The sequence below is a fragment of the Astyanax mexicanus genome, chromosome 6, assembly GCF_023375975.1.
Source record: "Astyanax mexicanus isolate ESR-SI-001 chromosome 6, AstMex3_surface, whole genome shotgun sequence".
Taxonomy (NCBI): domain Eukaryota; kingdom Metazoa; phylum Chordata; class Actinopteri; order Characiformes; family Acestrorhamphidae; genus Astyanax; species Astyanax mexicanus.
In genome coordinates, this window is record NC_064413.1 from 41,044,869 (window position 1) to 41,062,233 (window position 17,365).

General features: G+C 35.8%; 1 protein-coding gene across 4 annotated transcripts in view; it reads right to left on the reverse strand.

Annotated features, from left to right (window-relative positions):
* Positions 1-1,256: 1,256 nt before the first annotated feature.
* mroh1 (maestro heat-like repeat family member 1) overlaps positions 1,257-17,365 on the reverse strand; it is a 54,703-nt gene continuing 38,594 nt past the window's right edge. For all 4 annotated transcript variants that reach the window (XM_022673557.2, XM_022673556.2, XM_022673555.2 and 1 more), the window contains 17 exons: positions 16,605-16,700; positions 16,413-16,517; positions 16,112-16,247; positions 14,367-14,479; positions 13,791-13,943; positions 13,544-13,698; positions 13,193-13,358; positions 11,453-11,658; positions 11,090-11,227; positions 10,182-10,296; positions 8,510-8,656; positions 7,686-7,874; positions 5,642-5,791; positions 5,393-5,527; positions 4,356-4,458; positions 4,106-4,171; positions 1,257-2,743 (listed from right to left, as the gene is read on the reverse strand). In XM_022673557.2, coding sequence (XP_022529278.2) covers positions 2,667-2,743; positions 4,106-4,171; positions 4,356-4,458; positions 5,393-5,527; positions 5,642-5,791; positions 7,686-7,874; positions 8,510-8,656; positions 10,182-10,296; positions 11,090-11,227; positions 11,453-11,658; positions 13,193-13,358; positions 13,544-13,698; positions 13,791-13,943; positions 14,367-14,479; positions 16,112-16,247; positions 16,413-16,517; positions 16,605-16,700 — 2,250 coding nt within the window. In that variant the 3' untranslated portion in view covers positions 1,257-2,666. The remainder of the gene's footprint in view (positions 2,744-4,105; positions 4,172-4,355; positions 4,459-5,392; positions 5,528-5,641; positions 5,792-7,685; positions 7,875-8,509; positions 8,657-10,181; positions 10,297-11,089; positions 11,228-11,452; positions 11,659-13,192; positions 13,359-13,543; positions 13,699-13,790; positions 13,944-14,366; positions 14,480-16,111; positions 16,248-16,412; positions 16,518-16,604; positions 16,701-17,365) is intronic.

Sequence of the window (17,365 nt, forward strand, 5' to 3'; positions counted from 1 at the left end):
AATATGACATCAAATCCAGGTTGACTGTAAGCCAGTTAAACACGGCAATTGTACACTATTTTAAAACATATCCAAAGAAAGAGTTTTTATTTTCAGCTTACTGCAACGGGTTTGTCAATTAATTATTAGTATTTTCTGACAAAAATATCTTCAATTATACTATATTTTGTGCACTAAACAACAAGAAATCATGTCCACAGATAAAAGCTGGGCAGTACAGTGCGTGTTTAGGCAATTTGTTAAGACACAAATAAATTGAAGTGCTAATAAACTGCTTAATATTACTGCATTTTTTTACTATTGGTGTAGTATACTATTAAAATCAAGCCATCATGGATTCTGAATTTGGGGTTGGAAATCTGAACTGAACTGGAACTAAGAAAATAAGAAATCAGAGTTTAAATGGAACACATTATCTGCAATGAGCTCACAAACAATGGAATTTGATTGCAGTCTCTTTTTATTTTAACACAGCCCTGAAGGGCACATCAGCATGAAATGTTAACAAAGAATGCTCGTCAACACAAGACTGAACAGAAAATATTTTTTTTTTCATTGATTACATTTTGGAATGAACACATAAGTACTGGGTGTGTAGTGCGTAACAAGTTGGTTTTATAATAAAATTATTTTTCCCAGTAACTTTAAATTTCCCAGCTCTAATTGTATGAATATCCCAACTAATATGATAATTTGTGAAAATGTATGATCTCTAAAGCAGCTTGCTTAAACCTGAGATCCACAACCAGACCACCATCTGAGTTCAGTTATTTAGAGTTATTATCTGATTACAGACATACTTTACATTAAACCACTTACACACAAACACACACACACACATACACACACACCTTTTTTAGTTCTAACTGTTCTGTTTGGAATGAAGTTACTAAAGAACATGTACAAAAAAAAAAAAAAAAACAATCATGATAAAAAACCATGACACTGTTAATGCCAATCACATGATGTGTTGCACTGTACAGTGCACTAAAGCATAGATATAACGACTGTATTCATTAAAAATATAATTGTTTAATTTGAATACTGATCTAGGTAGGATTGGTTTCACCATAGCCAACACCAGAACCCTGTTCAGGCCTGCTACTAAACATCACCTCAAACTTTAGAGTTTAGCTCCAACCATAACACACCTCTTAAGTTTACATGTTCTGGACCTCTGTGATTAGAGATAATAGCCATAAAATACACATTAAAGAGTCGCTACATGATTATAGACAAAATGTTTCCAACAAGTGGTCTCTTAATATTTTTCAGAGCCGTATATTCGTCTGCATCTCTTCTTTAAACCAACTAAGCAGGGGCTCATCTGATTCTACAGCATATGTTTAATAATTTGGTCTCTGAATCTTTAAGCAGATGATTTAGGTGAGCTAGATGAGCATGCAGTTAGACCTGTCAAGATAACTTTTTTTATTGGACGCTATTTTGCCACTGATATTATGATAATATAACAATATAATGAAGCAATTACACCTTTTTAAAGAGAAGTGAGATTTAAATGTATATTAATATATACATTCTAAATATAAAGTAAAAATATTTGTTTTTAAACTTTTATGTTGACTTATCGGTTGATTAATGTTAATGGGCTTTCCTTGCTAAGAGATAAAAAAAATGGTCTATACTGGTGTCAGCAAACTCATTAAGGTCATGTCCATATATTATACGATAAGTATAATATATAATTATCATGACAGGCCTACCTGCAGTCACACCAGCAACAGTTAAGTCAGGACACCCCTGATCTACAACCTCCAGACCTGACCTGACCTGAAATGTCTACAAAACAGAGGACAGAAAGAAAGTGCTGGAATGAGTAAGAAATGAGTATGAAACATCCTAATTTTATCTATCTTGCACAAATCTAGAGTTTTGGCACTGTTGTGGCATCCCTGTGCCAGGTCTGTCTACAAGTTCTACCTGGGGTCTAGAGGAAGCACAGCTCGGCAGGGGAAATCACTACAATTGGTCACATCAACATTAGCATTATGCTACGAAAGGCTGGTTCGCTCATTTACTGAGTTTACCTTTACAAATTCTACACAAAATGAGGGAATATGAGCTCACCCTTCCTATACTTATTGCTATAGTTGCAGTCAGCAGGAGGTACAGTATGTGTATGTACCAACGTACTACCAATATAGGTCCCAATTTCAGTACTGTATCCAACTGGGAATAAAACCTTATATACCCTAATAATGTATATTAGGTCTACTGAGCAGCTGATCAGCTCAGGCTGAATCCTGTAGGCTCAGTTCATATTAACTGTACATTATATAAATTCTACATGGACTGATTGCAATGAAAACCCAGCTTGGCTTTGTTAATTTTCCAAAGCCAATCTTCTGAAGGGCCTCTTTAAAGGGTAAATTTACAAACTCTACCACCTACTGATTCAAACACTACAGTCTAAACAGAGACACAATACTGAATTACACAGCTACCCAACAGGTCCAAAGCTCTGGTCTGGCTCAACAATGCAGAGCTTATATATTGTATTTATCCTGTTTTATTGTGGATGATGTGGTTTTTACTAGAGCACAGTCTTTGGTCACTAAATTTTTTAAAGGCTAATTCAAGTACAGCAACATGTAGAGGCTTTTCTCCCACTCCAAACTAAAATAAAGGGCTAAATGAAGGAAGGCTTAGTGGAATTGGCCCATGGCTTCTGCTGCTTTCGCCCGAACTATAGGATCTGGATCCTGCAGCAGCATGACTAGACCTAGAACAGGAAGAGAAAGAAGAAGAACAACAAAAAATCCCCCCGTAAATTCCAGGTTTTAAACATACATTTCAACATTAATACATTCAAATATGGTAAAGATCAGTGATGCTGTAACAAAACATGTAAAAGAACAGCCATTCATCAATAACAAATATGCACAATATTTAAAAGTGAAGAGCTACTTAATCCCTTAACATGCCAACATTTTTGTCAAATTTCTGCCTGATATTACACAGCTTTATCTTGAAGATTTCTCTTTAAGCGTTAACAAATAAAGCTTTCATGTTTGATAAGAAACATTACTGAAAATATTAACTGTAATTGTAATTGTAAATATTGAAAAAAGTAAATCTGCAACTGTCAAAATATAAATAAAAATCATGAAATTGGCACTTTCCTGAACTTTCATAACATTTTAAAATCAATATTTTCCTAAATACAAATTTATCACGTCATGTCCTCCAAACTTTTCGTTTCGTTACGAATGTCTATTTTTTTTTTTGTCTATTTTCAATAATGCAGAATTTGCGGTTGATTCCTCTTAAAACTGATCTAGAAGTACAGAGTGAACAGGGAGTTTCTCCACCTGTCCTGTAGGAGAATCTCTCCAAATCGAGAATATAAACATTTTATTTTACTGCAGAGAAAAAGAGTTTTGTATCACCTACACCTGGAGCCCGTGTACAGGTCAAGGTCTGTTAAGGAGTTAAATTATTTTGACCCATAAGCAGACTATAATTAACTGGAACACACCTCCTGTGTTTCATACGCTATATGTCTAAATGCTTGTGGACACTAGTCCCTAAAGAGAAGTATGTGATTGCCAACTGAATGTTTGCTCCAGATGAACACCAGACCCTAAACATGGACCTACTTAAGCACGTTTTTAGCTTATTTAAGGGAACAACAATGTTATTTTACTCTTTATTCTTATTAATTACTGTTGTTTATCGTAGTAAAAGCTGGATTTTTGCACTGCGCTTCTGCATGGCTAAGACAGAATTAGGTGGTTGACTACTGACTGTTGTCAGGGTTTTAATTTTGTTCAGTGGCACACCACCGTATTTCCCGCCGTCAATATAGAAACACAGCAGATATTTACCTGAACACATCTTACTTCCACTCCTAGCAGAGTAGATTTGGCGCAAGGTGTAAAAATTTACTGTTGGGGGTGTAAGATAGCAACAAGCATCACAATTACCTTGTGTAGGGTGTACGATAGGGCCCGAGGTGTCCCAAAAAAACCTACCTAGAGTAGATTAAATGGCTAATACTATAATATTTAAGTAAAGAAGATTTTATCTCAAACACACTGAAGAAGTGAAGTGAAGAAAACTAGGACAGAGAGAAGAGGTTTACCCTTAGTTACAGTCCCCATGTTCATATGGGAGAAATACTCCTCGGGCAAGTTTCCCAACAGAAACCCTGAAATCCATAAGAGAAGAAAGTAGACTTTTAGCTGTGCGGTTGGATTTATCTGCAAACACCGTTCCAATAATCTAACTACAGACACACAGCAAGCACAAATGTCTGTGGATGCATTCTGCTAATACAAATATGGATTTGGGTCAGGTGGTGAATAAGAAGGAAAAAAAAAGAGAAATCTCACCTATAAACATAGCAGCACTTGCCCTGATCTCTGCCCAGTTGCTCTTGAAGAACTGGACGACTGTAACGTGGTAGAAATTGAGCATACCAGGGAAGTCCTGGATCTTTGAGAAAAGTTTTTAGAAAGAAGTTCAGATGCTAATGCATTATTATTAATGAAAATAAATTCAGTGATACTATGAAAAATGCAGAAAACACCTCCAACCAACAACTGCCTTTCCTTTTGTCATTCATGCTACACAGAAAGCTAAGTGTCAGGGCACCTTCTTAAGCTGTTCTGTTGATTTGAGACTGAATGTGGGAAGCACCAATGTGGGAAATCTGGCCCAATGCAGATATCCGATATAAAAAAAAAAAGAGACCACTTAAAAATGATGAGTTTCTTTGATTTACCCACATTGAAAACCTCTGGAATATAATCAAGTTGAAGATTGATGATCACAAGCCATCAAACCAAGATGAACTGCTTGAATTTTTGCACCAGGAGTGGCACAAAGCTATCCAAAAGCAGTGTGTAAGACTGGTGGAGGAGAACATGCTGAAATGCATGAAAACTGTAAAAACCAGGGTTATTCCACCAAATATTGATTTCTGAACTCTTAAAACTTTATAACCATGAACTTTCTCCATTTTTCATTTTCTGCAAATAAATGCTCTAAATGACAATATTTTATTTGGAATTTGGGAGAAATGTTGTTTGTAGTTTATTAAATAAAACAAATTTGGGTGGTAGTGAAACATGATAAGGAGTACAAACTTGAATAGCCCACCTCCGTTAACCCCCAGCATTCTAAAGTATAGCACTTTTAGCCGATGTTTTAGCCGAGCATAGTGTTGCTCATGAAAAGAATTTGTTATTTTTTTACACCACTAACAAGCTCAAAGTAGCTGAGAACTTTAAAAGTGCGAACGGGTTGGATAGAGGAACAGATTGCAAAAAGATTTACATGGAAATGTATGAATGTTACAGAGACATTTTATTAATACGTTTGTGAGCCAATAACACACTAATAAACTAATCTGCCCAAGATTACTCACTATGTATTTGATGAGGTCATTGATGAACTCGCCGTAGTGCAGACCCTTCTCCTCGTGCAGATGATTCTGAAACATGGCAGTGATCTGTTCAGAACCCACCACCGGAGCACACACCCGCATGGTATATTTACACGCCTAGAAACACGAATAAGGACAAAGTTAGAATTAGACTCAAAATTAACTACATACAGAGTCTTGTAAAAATGAAAACAGCAGGATGAGAAAAAGCTAACCATTAAATACACTGACCTTCACCACTTGTGCGTTTGGGTCACTAAGGTGCAGAAGCAGACTGACTAGAACATTGTGAATCTGGTCTTTAAAGACTGGTTCCCCAGATCCAAATTTTGACAGATTTCCCAGGAGCATGATAGAGGCACAGCGAATCTCATCATTCTCCTGCAGGAGACACAACCACAGTAGCACAGGCCATCACAGATCCATTTAAACAGCTGTAAGTAAAACTGTTGAGGTATTTTTTTCGTTCAAAATATGCAGAAAATATTAAATGTATCCATTGAAGCTAAATTAAATATCCATTGAAGTTATTCAAAAATCCAGTTAGTTAAAATAATATGCTGTGCATCCAAATGAATGCACTAAGCTACATGAAGCTGTACCCACTGCTGACTGCTTGTTTAGTCCCTGTAAAGAAATGTAGACAATAGAATAGGGCACTCTAAAGCAGATGGAGATTAACTGACTGCCAGGAATGTTCTACAGGTGTATTTAGGGGTTTGCAATATATATTGTCTATGATAATATCTTAATTGTTATTGAGTATGCTAATCACTGGGGGAAAACATCAATAAAAACACTCTTTCTCCACCTCATTATAGACTGCTGCAAGCGTGCACTGAGAATGTCCAAGCATATATGGAGCTAAACTAGATTTTATTTTCTTCTTAGTAACTCAGCGTATTAAAATATCAAAATAAATAGTGTAAAATATTAAAATATTCTCAGTCAAAAGCATTTAAACTACAGTGAGATATTATAATATAGTCTGCCAGGCCTACACTATTATTACTGTCTACCTCTACAAAATAGAAAGAAATACCAGCAATTTGAATTATTTTTTTTTTTATTATTTGATTTAATACCCATTATTAAAAGCTATTGGATTATACGGTTTTCACATATATGCACTATTTGCAATAGTGATTTTAATGTTTGTGTTTGTTTCAAGTACAAAAAAAGACTTAAACCTACTGTTTATTTATCCGATATCCTTATCTTAATATCCTTTAAGAGCCACAGGCTAGTATAAGACTTTACAAACAATGCATTTTTAAATATAGATTTTGAATAAAATAATGTTTTATATTGCTACATCAAAATTACAGAAATTATCAAGATATTGGTTTTTGTCAGTATCGCACACCCCTAGGTGTTTATAGCCATATAGGGCTCCCAGCCTTCCTCCATTCAGTACTTTTTGGATGATTTCAAGCAGGAAAAGTGGGGTTGTGATCATCAAACATCCTGACCTCACTAACGTTCTTAATGCTGAATGCAGTCAAATCCTGATAGCAATGCTCCAAAATCTAGTAAAAAGCCTTTTATTAACAAAAGGAGGATAAACTCTTTTTAATGCCACTGATTTAAGAAGAACAAACAAATGAGCAAGTGTCCCAATATTTTTGTCCACATAGTGTAGCTGCAGTTTGACTTTAACATTATAGTTTTATGTAGCCAAAGAACAGAAATGTAAAAAATAATGAATGTAATGAATGAAATCTACATCGCTGATTCATGTGCTGAAAATCATAACAGACTCTTTGCCCTCAATCAGCTCATTAGTTTCACAAAGTTGCTATTCATAACAGGGCTGCCATTTGGAAACCATTTATAACCAACGCAAGTTGCTGTAATGAGCACAAAATTTCCGAGCAGTGTAAAAAGGAAGGTCTGGCGAGTTGTTAGCCCTGTTTTTTTTTTTCCTAATACCACTACATCAAAGGGTGCCTTCCAACCCCATCGCTCTAAAAAACTGCTCAACACGAAAGTGGGTCTGTTCTTTTAAATAATGGTCTGATTTCCCTCTAGAAATTAACAGTATCAAAGCCTTCAAAGTCAAAGAAGGATGCTCTGAGGCTGCTCTGAAGAAAAGAAAAAAAATGCAGCCTAATTCCTTATACCATGCTGAATATTTGAATATTTTTACCAACATATGTTTTGAGAACTGAATTACTTATAATACGCAAGCCTATTTATTACCAAAAATATTAAATATGAAAAAAATTATATATTTATATGATATATCCCATGAATAACTGTGCTTCATACTCACATTCTCCAGGAAAGGTTTTATTTTCATGAAGATGTAAACGACCAGCAGGTGCACATTCTTCTGGTCCAGGTAGAGCAGTACCTTGGACAGGCCAGACATGGCCTCCAGAGTGATAAATTTACCTGGGTCATCCTTCTCCTCCATGCCTGAACTCATGGCTGCCAGCAGCTCTTTAGCGTACTTATTTACCTAGATATGGAGAATATGACAGATTATAAAAAAGAAGACTGAATGACCTACATTTGAATTCTCAAAAGACTCTAATACAGATTTCTACTGCAAGAAATGACCTCATTATAGCATAACTATATAACTATATAATTAGCAGTACATGTACAGAAAAACAGTGGTAATATAAGTATATGCAATATGCATAAACCAAGAACCCAAGAACCCTAAACCCAGTATTAATCATGGGTAAGAAATGTAGTATTGAGTTGTGTTGGTCTTAGCTACTTGGAGTACAATACACATATTATACAATTTTAACAATAAATAATAAACCAATAATAATAATAAAAACAAACAATTATACATAACCGTAGAACTGCTTAATTATTATTTAGAAAATGGTTGCAAAATAAAGTTTTAAAATTAACCTTTATTTCCTCACATTTCTCACTTAAACCCCGCAAAATTTCCTTAACTGTCATAAAACAACTGTAACCTAAAGAACAGCTTATGTTCACTGCTGAGCACAAATCCAACATTATGAACAAACAAAAAACAGAGCCCTCACTATATAGACTACAGGTAACCATACCTAAACTGTCAGCAGATACCCTAACCTGCTGTGTATTTCATCAATGGTTCCTGTTCTTTACCTTCTCTGGTGAGCCGATAGCAACATTCCCCAGGCCTCTGATGGCCAGCATGCGGACAGTACAACAGGGGTCTGAAATCCTCTCCATCATGTTATTCATCAGCACATCCATCATCATCAGTTCTGTCACTACATGATGGTTTAGCAGCTGTTTCAGGAGAGGGAGAGAGAGAGAGAGAGAGAGAGAGATTATCAGATTGTCAAATTATCTTAGGTGAGTAGTGCTGGGCAATTATGTCCTAAAAAAAAAAAAAATCAGATTTTCGATTATAATCGATTTTTTCCCCCCTTACTTAAAATCAAACTACAGATGACAAATTAATGGTTCAAAACTAGATTTACCTGTAATATATATAACATATGAAACTGACCACAATAATTTATTGTGGTGATGGACAGTTCTGGTGGAAACAGGAGAGTTGAGGTGCACACTGATTTCTGCTGTGATTTGATCAGCCGTGGTTTTATGTTTTTTTGGATATAATCCGGGTTAGCCCCGAACATCCCTTACAGACAGCTTCCTCTTGCATCCACAGTTAGTCCTGTTGGAAGTGGTTGGTCCTTCTTGGTGATATGCTGACATTACCCTGGATACCGTGGCTCTTGATACATCACAAAGACTTGCTGTCTTGGTCACAGATGCGCCAGCAAGATGTGCCCCAACAGTTTGTCCTCTTTTGAACTCTGGTATGTCACCCATAATGTTGTGTGCATTGCGATATTTTGAGTAAAACTGTGCTCTTACTCTGCTAATTGAACCTTCACACTGTGCTCTTACTGGTGCAATGTGCAATTAATGAAGATTGGCCACCAGGCTGCTCCAATTTAGCCATGAAACATCCCACACTAAAATGACAGGTGTTTCAGTTTCACTGACCAACCCCTGTATATATATATATGTATATATATATACATTGTTCAGAGGCTTTGGGTTGAGTCAACTCACTGAAGGAATCAATGATTTAAAACAATGTTTAACAAGCCCATGTGTTCATGTCACGTGTTGGCATCACCACAGACAAACTCAGACACTGACTGACACTGTTCACAAAGCATTACCAGAGAGCAGTTTTTTAGAAACAGTAGGTTTTATTTTTAAATATACGCTTTATCCCATCGGCTGTTTGTGTCGAAAGTGCTGGAGCAGTGCTGGAACTCGGACTGAGCGGAATGAAAATATGAGTGCATTAGTCTGTGGAAGGCGCCGGTAATCAGGGTAAGATGGATAAACACTTCTGAAATGAGTAGCGTTTTCAGATATTTAAGATTAAAAAGATAAAATGTCTGTATGTAAAATCGTGATTACTCCATTTTGAAAATCGCATTAAAACTGTAATTCGAATGAATCGAACAAATCGTAAAAAAAATCGTCCAGCACTATATGTGAGATAATAATAATCAAAATAATAAAGCAGTTCCCACACTATCTAAATTCCCTCTCTTCAATTATTTTCTATTATATTCCATTCTATTCAGGCTCTACACTCTCCTAGCTCACACCTGGCATTAAGCATGGCAAAAATGCATTCATCAGATGGGCTGTCCATATATGTCAGCATTTAGTGTAGGCAGCCAAGTTGAAAGAACAAAAACACACTCTTAAATGTAAAACATGTCCTGGCTTAATTAAAATCAACCAATAACTCAATCAATCAATCAATCAATTATCTTACCTCAGAGAAGAAAGCTGTGACTGTGATTCTCTGGCACTCATAGATGTTATTAAGGGATGGACACAAACTCTCCACTATCATGGGAAGACGAGGACCTGCATGCTTTGCCATCGCCCTGATACACAAACATCACGGCTAATAAATATCTAGAGGCATATTTTCCATGAGTCACACCAAGTCTGTTAATAATGTTAACATTTGTTTGAAAAAAAAATTAAAATAAATAAATAACATTTAAAAAGACAATTACCTTAGTATCTTAAGTAAATAAATTCAGGGTTCATACACTTTTTAACCCATATACTTCCATGGCTTTTGTCATGAGTTTTTCATGCCTTCACAGCACATTTTCATACAATCCATACAATCTTTAAAACATCAGTACAGACATGCACAATAAAACTAAAAATCCATGTCAAAACTGATTATAGTAGGCCTATACTTTTCCTAAAATTAATAATAATAAAAAACAAACTTAAAATTAAAATATGACATTTCCTAATTGAATAACATTTCTGCATATTTAGTAATGAGTTTTATGTGTCTGAATGATGCCAGACAGCATTACATCAGCATTTTTCTCTCACTGAGTGAATTTACAGTTAAAGTGCAGCTGAAACTCCAGTCACAGCCAGCTAGCTAAAGCGAATACATGTGATTGATTTACCCAAACCAAAGCAAAAGATTTTCTCAGTCTATATAGGGAAACAAAGGTTTCAAATTTCCATGACTTTTTCCAAATTTTCTGGGTTCCAAAAAAGTTCAAACTTCATGATTTTTCCAGGTTTTTCATGACTGAATGAACCCTGTAAATTGTAATTACTATCTTTAAGTAATTTAAAAGTGTGTTAGGCTAAAGAGCTGCAAAAACTGCAGAAATAACCATGTAAGAAAAAGTGCAATCTCACCTGGAGAGAAGAGTCACCCCTGCAGTGTGCTGCTGAGAGTCCTTCATCTTATCCCACGCTGAGTCCTGATCTAGAACTTTCACTACAGCATCCAGATGAGCTCGAGCCAGCAGGATACGCAAAGCCTCAACCGCCACGCTGGAGTGGGTGAAGAGAAAAAACAAGCAAATAAATAAACACACACTTATAACTCACACTGACATAGGACCATTAAATAAACAAGACCTTAGTGCAAAAATTATGTTTTATTAATATTTATATCACAAGTCACGTCACAACTACAAATAAATGTATTAAACAGGTTTAAATAAAAAAATGACTGACTATGCAGTATGCAGCCTGGGCGAGTTTAATGTGACTTACCCACAGACGTCGAAGTTAACAGCGATGGTTTTGCCGCTAGCTTTACGATCCGCTCCGATGCTGTTGCTGTTGATATCTTTGGGGAGCTGCACCCCAACACTGGAGCCCATCCGCACCAGCAGAGCGCTGAAGAGTTGTGGAAACAGGGAGATCACTGCCTCTTCAGTGTGTCCGTTCATCATCATCTCACGCAGAGCACAGGTCATCTACTCACACAGACACAGAGATCAGAGCAGCCAGATGTCAGCATACATATGCAGAAATTTCAGAAATACCTTTAAACTGACATAGTAGTGCAATATGTGAATTTAATGCCACAACATGCTAGAGCTTAGATCCAGCCCAACCTGGCCCAAGCCTGTGCATGCTCTGCCCGAGCCCGACCCGAACTATAAACTGTTTTTGTGAGCCCAAGCCCGATTTAAACATGATGTTTTTTTTAGTATTTAGAACGTTAAAACTGAGCTTTTTAAAAACATTTTCAGGCTGTTTGAATGAACGAAATCTGTTCAGAATGATGTTTATTAACATTGCAACACTAAAGAAGTACAGACCTATTATTTAAGAACACTATTTATTAAGAATCAAACTCCCCATCTAATCTAATATAATTAAGAATATAATTTAAGAATATAAAACACTTTCTGAACAAACAACTTCTTTTTTATTTTAAGCATACAGCCAAGTTACATTGTAACTTGTGCATCATTTTATTTGTAAACAGTTTGATTTCTTACTTTGCTATAGAGCTGGGCAAAAAAAAAAAAATCTGATTTTTGATTTAAATCGTTTTTTTCCCCCTACTAAAAATCAAACTAAAGAAGATTATTTAATTTGTTTTCACTTAAAATGTTCCCTTTGTGGTTAAAGTGCAACCAGGGAGGGAGGGAGGAGAATCTCAGGACAAAATCGATTTTCATAAAAACACATCATCCTTCACTGTAAATTTGAATTAATCGATAAAATCGATTAATCGGCCAGCTCTACTTTGCTATATTTTGATTATCACGCCATAGCTTTATATAAAATAAAAATAGCACTAAAAAACAGAGCCCGACCGAAGGAAAGTGGTGGGAAATCTCAGCCTGGGCCTCAGGTCGGGTCGGGTTCAGGCAGAGAATCTAAGCTTGCTGATAATAACTACTAACTATTGGTCTAACATTGCTAGAAATATACTTGCTGTTTGGCAATGTGTTACCACAGACAATCAGCCACATTATAAACACATACACCTGTTCACATACACCTAATGGCCAAAATTTCACTAATTTCCATGGCCACAAGTGTATAAAACCAAGAACCTAGTTTATATATTACTTTTTATAAGTACAAGTAGAAAACATTGAAAGATAAGGTCAGGAATAGAGTGACAGATGGACAAATAAATAAATAAATAAATAAGTTACAGATAAGAACAGATAAGTTCTTTGGTTAAGTTGGTTAAGTGTGTCTAACTGAACTTATACTTGTAATAAATCATCTTAACTGGCAAAGATAATGTTTAGTGGGAGGAACACAGTTTTGTTAAAGCTGTAAAAGGCAGAAAAAAGCACATCAACATTGTAATTAGTGAAGAAACTGCTTGTTTTTGCTCTACCATGATTCAAACCCCACAGTTTACACTACAAAAAAAGAAAGATAGCTAAATATAGTGGTAATTATTCATGTGCAATCATGTGCAAATATTAACCTAATAAAAAACACATGGATTTTTGTTCTCTGTGGTTTTTAATTACTCACTGCTAACGGCTGACTGGTGGCCACTTTGGTCATGCCAGGTTTGAGCATGAACTCTTTCTTATCCACAAACGGCGCTATGACGTTCAGCTTTTCAACGATCATCTCCATGATCTGACGAGCTACAGTGCTGTCTGCTCCCAGTGCAGTCCACATCTCACAGCTCCAGCTAGGGCACAGAACACACACATACACACACATGTACACGCATATACAAAAATTAAACACCTCCTGTCCCTTCAGAAGTGATGCAGAGCCAGTAAGCAATTATCTCTAAAAGTTTACTTTCAGGCAGAAACACACAATTTATCAGAAAGCCATGAGAACAGCTTGATTAACTGCAAAGTTCTCTACCTGTCAAAAGGGAGAGGATAGGAGATAAGGGTGGTGATGACTGTCTGCAGATGCTGCGTGGCAAGAATAAGAATGGACTGCGCAACTGCAACTTTCACCTGCTCTTCACCAATAACCTGCAGTCTATTGTGCAACACCTCCAACATCTCAGGCACCTGATACACACAGACAGAACACACACAGATAATAAGTAAAGAACAGAAGTAGTATGGAATACACATACTCTACATATAACTGATGAGCCAACCAGGTCTTGTAGTCCAGCTCCTCTGTTTTTCAGCAGCGTGTTGAGAACGACACTGGAGGCTCTGGAGCAGTTGGACTGGGAGTCTACCAGTCCTTCAAACAGCATGAAGATCAGCGTGTTCAGCTGCTGCTGAGGCAGACGCTTACTGATTATCTGCCACAGGAAAAAGAGACACACAAACTATAAAGAGCATATAAATCATAAAACATACAAGCTCATTCATAAGCAAATGCTTAATTTGGAGTATCAGAGCTACGCAAAAGATATATGAACTTAAGATCTATTAAACAGCAAAACACAAAGCACATATGAGGCCACGGTTTATATACTCTTCAATTAATAATTATTTTTTCTAAACTTTTTTTACCTTCCAATGTAGTGTTTATGTCTGTTATTATACTCTTTACGCTTTACTTTTTTATGAATATATATTAAAACATTTCAATTAATAAATTATTTATATTAACCTAGGAAAATACCAACACAACAGCTTTTCCATGTCTGGAAATATAAATGAAAATTTTCAATTTTTCCAGCATTTTCAGGATCACACAACCCCTGATTGGATGTCTGTACCTTGGTGAGTTCAGAGCAGGACCTGTAGAGGACAGAGTGGTCAGGGTCGTTTAGTTTCTCTCGCACTGTTAACAATCCCTCCACCGAGTCATCTTTGTAGTCCAGTGAGAAGCCTGAAGAGCACAGAACAGACATGAAAAACTGAGCAGGAACCTGGTTCCTGTATTATTCCTGTATCCTGTATTATTCTGTATATACACATGACATGGTGAATTAAGAATCCCACTATTAGGCCTTGTTTAGACTCTCTTGTTTAGAACTCTATTTAGGAATTTCTAAATGCTTCCACTGCAGGTGTGGATATTCACCTAAACAAATTATACATATGTGGAGGTATAATTACTTTTTAACATTTATGTATAAGTTGTCTGATCAAAGGAGGAGGCTTTGCAGCACTAGGCTTTATTTTCTTTAAAAGAAGGTCAAGTGGTAAATCTGTAATTAGCAAATATATTAAGCAAAAGCGCACTGGAAGTGAATAGAAGATTTTGCACAAAAGCAGAAAAGAATCAACACACTGTATATCTGTATAACTTTATTAAATTATTTTATTCTGTAAAAAATGTACATTCATTTAAATAGAATCTGCAGTGTACTGTTTATTTAAAAACAGTAACTGGCCATAATCGCTTTAAATCCCTTTAAAATAAGTCTACATTTATAAAGGGTTTATAAATGGTTTACAATTAGTGTATTAATGGTTACTAATTAGGTTGTAATGCCTTAAAAAATCATTAATAATCAGTTATAGCACATATGTAGAAAGGGCAACAATGACCTGTTTTTTGCCAAATAGAGAACCCACAGCCATCTGTATTGTTGCCCTTTCTAATTATGTGTTATAACTGATTATTAATGTTTCATTAATTTTTAAGACATTTACAACCTAATTAGTAACCATTAATAAACTAACAGTAAATCATGTATAAACCTGTTATAAAGTTAATCTTATTTTAAAGTGGTACCCTATAATCCAATGCAGTTCCATACCAGCCAATTAAGAAGAAGTAGAATCCACCACCCCATATATTAGCCTTCCTCTCAATATTTCTTTTTCAGCTCTGAATGAGGTTCTCCTTGCCTCTGTTGTACACTAGGGATTGTTTGATGTATGTTTTTGTCTAATTCTTTTTCCTGCAAACACATTTCTAAAGCTGCTTTGCAACAAAACAGTTGTAAAATGAACTCAATAAACCGCTTAAAAATGATCAAAGTGATATGCTGGTGGGGTGATGGAAAGAGATTTAATGTAATGACTATCCCTAAATATTTATAATAAATTTGTAGCACTGTCTGTGTTGATATTTAAAAGTAGACATCTATCATTTACCGCACTTCCTTACTGGAGTTTCAAATACTATTTAACCTCTTAACACGCCCTGGCCTGCTGGCGGGCCAGAAATATATGAAATATAATATCTGGCTGTGTTTATGAATAGTTATGAATACTTATAGGTTCAATATAGACACCCAATATGCCATTTTAAAGCTTAGAATTTCTGCGCATAAAGCGCATAAAAATTGTCCTGGTTTTTACCATATTTTGACCATTACATGTTCAATTGAATAATTAAAGTGTCTTAAATGAATTGTGTAAAGGCTTCTAAGTAATATTAATTCATACAATTGACTCTGAATTATTTAATATTGGAGTGATAAGCCTTCAAATGTGAGTATGTAATTTCAGGCGGAAATTGGTCAAAATAGGCTTGGGGCTTAAGATAATAACAGTATTAGTGTACTACCTTCATAACGCAGCTGAATGTGTAAGAGCACATAGATGCAGTCTATTGCTGCTCTTCGTACACCAGGGTTGGGGTCTGTACAGCGCGGGGCCAGACGTCCTAAAAGGGCTCCAAGGTTATGAAAGGTCACCAGGTTCTGTACAGTAATCATAATGCAAAAGAATGTCACAATTCCCGATAAGACACATGTTCAAAATGCTTTAACAAGACAGAACAAACTGAACAAAGCTACCTAGAATAAACACAGTTTATATAAACATCATCAATCATCTACTGCAGTGTTACTGCTGATATGTCTCACCTTGACACTCAGACTGTCCAGGTAGAACTGCAGTAACTCAGCTGTAGTTCTCACCGCTCTCTCTCGTTCATGGTCCTGCCTGGAGCTCAACCAGCCCTCTATATGCTGAGAAAAGGCAAAAAAACTCAATATCCAGACAAAGTTCAGACCGCCAACGGCCAATTAACGCAGCAGGTGTAGGAGTAAGCTTACCTTGAACACAGACTGAAGGCCGTCTGGACTTAAATCTCGAGCCAACACATTGCGGAGCAGTTCATGAAGCGCGCTGAATGTATCCGTGTACAATGCCTGTGATACAGTGAAGACTGTTAAAGGGATGCTGCTGCAGCTTCAGCTTTGCAGCACTGGGCTTATCTCTTACACACAGACTACAAGCGGTTTTAAAGAAGGTGTGTGTAAAAATTTACATTTGAATAGGTAGAAATCTACAAATGTGTACTGAAGTACTGAAGGCCTGTGTGCTGACTATTTTCTTTAAAAGAAGGTAAGTGGTAAATCTGTAATTAGCAAATATATTTAGCAAACCCCACTGGAAGTGAATAGTACATTTTACACAAAGCAAAAAAAAAATAATATACTGTATATCTGTATAACTTGATTGAATGATTTTATGCTGTAAAAATGTACATTCATTTAAATAGAATCAACTGGTCTATTAAAAAAAGATTCATACTGTTATTTAAAGATGCCATAGAATATATTTATTTTGGAATTTAAGAAAAACAAAACAAGAAAGGTCTTTCTTTTTTTTCTTTTTGTTTTAGGCCATAATCGCCCAGCACTATAGCTACTATAATCCATACCAGCCAAGTAAAGCAGAATCCATCTTTTTCTATTTTATTTTTATTAAGCCCACGAATAATAATAAAAAAAATATTCTGAGATACAGTTGTGGTCAAAAGTTTACATACACTTGTAAAAAAACATAATGTTATGGCTGTCTTGAGTTTTCA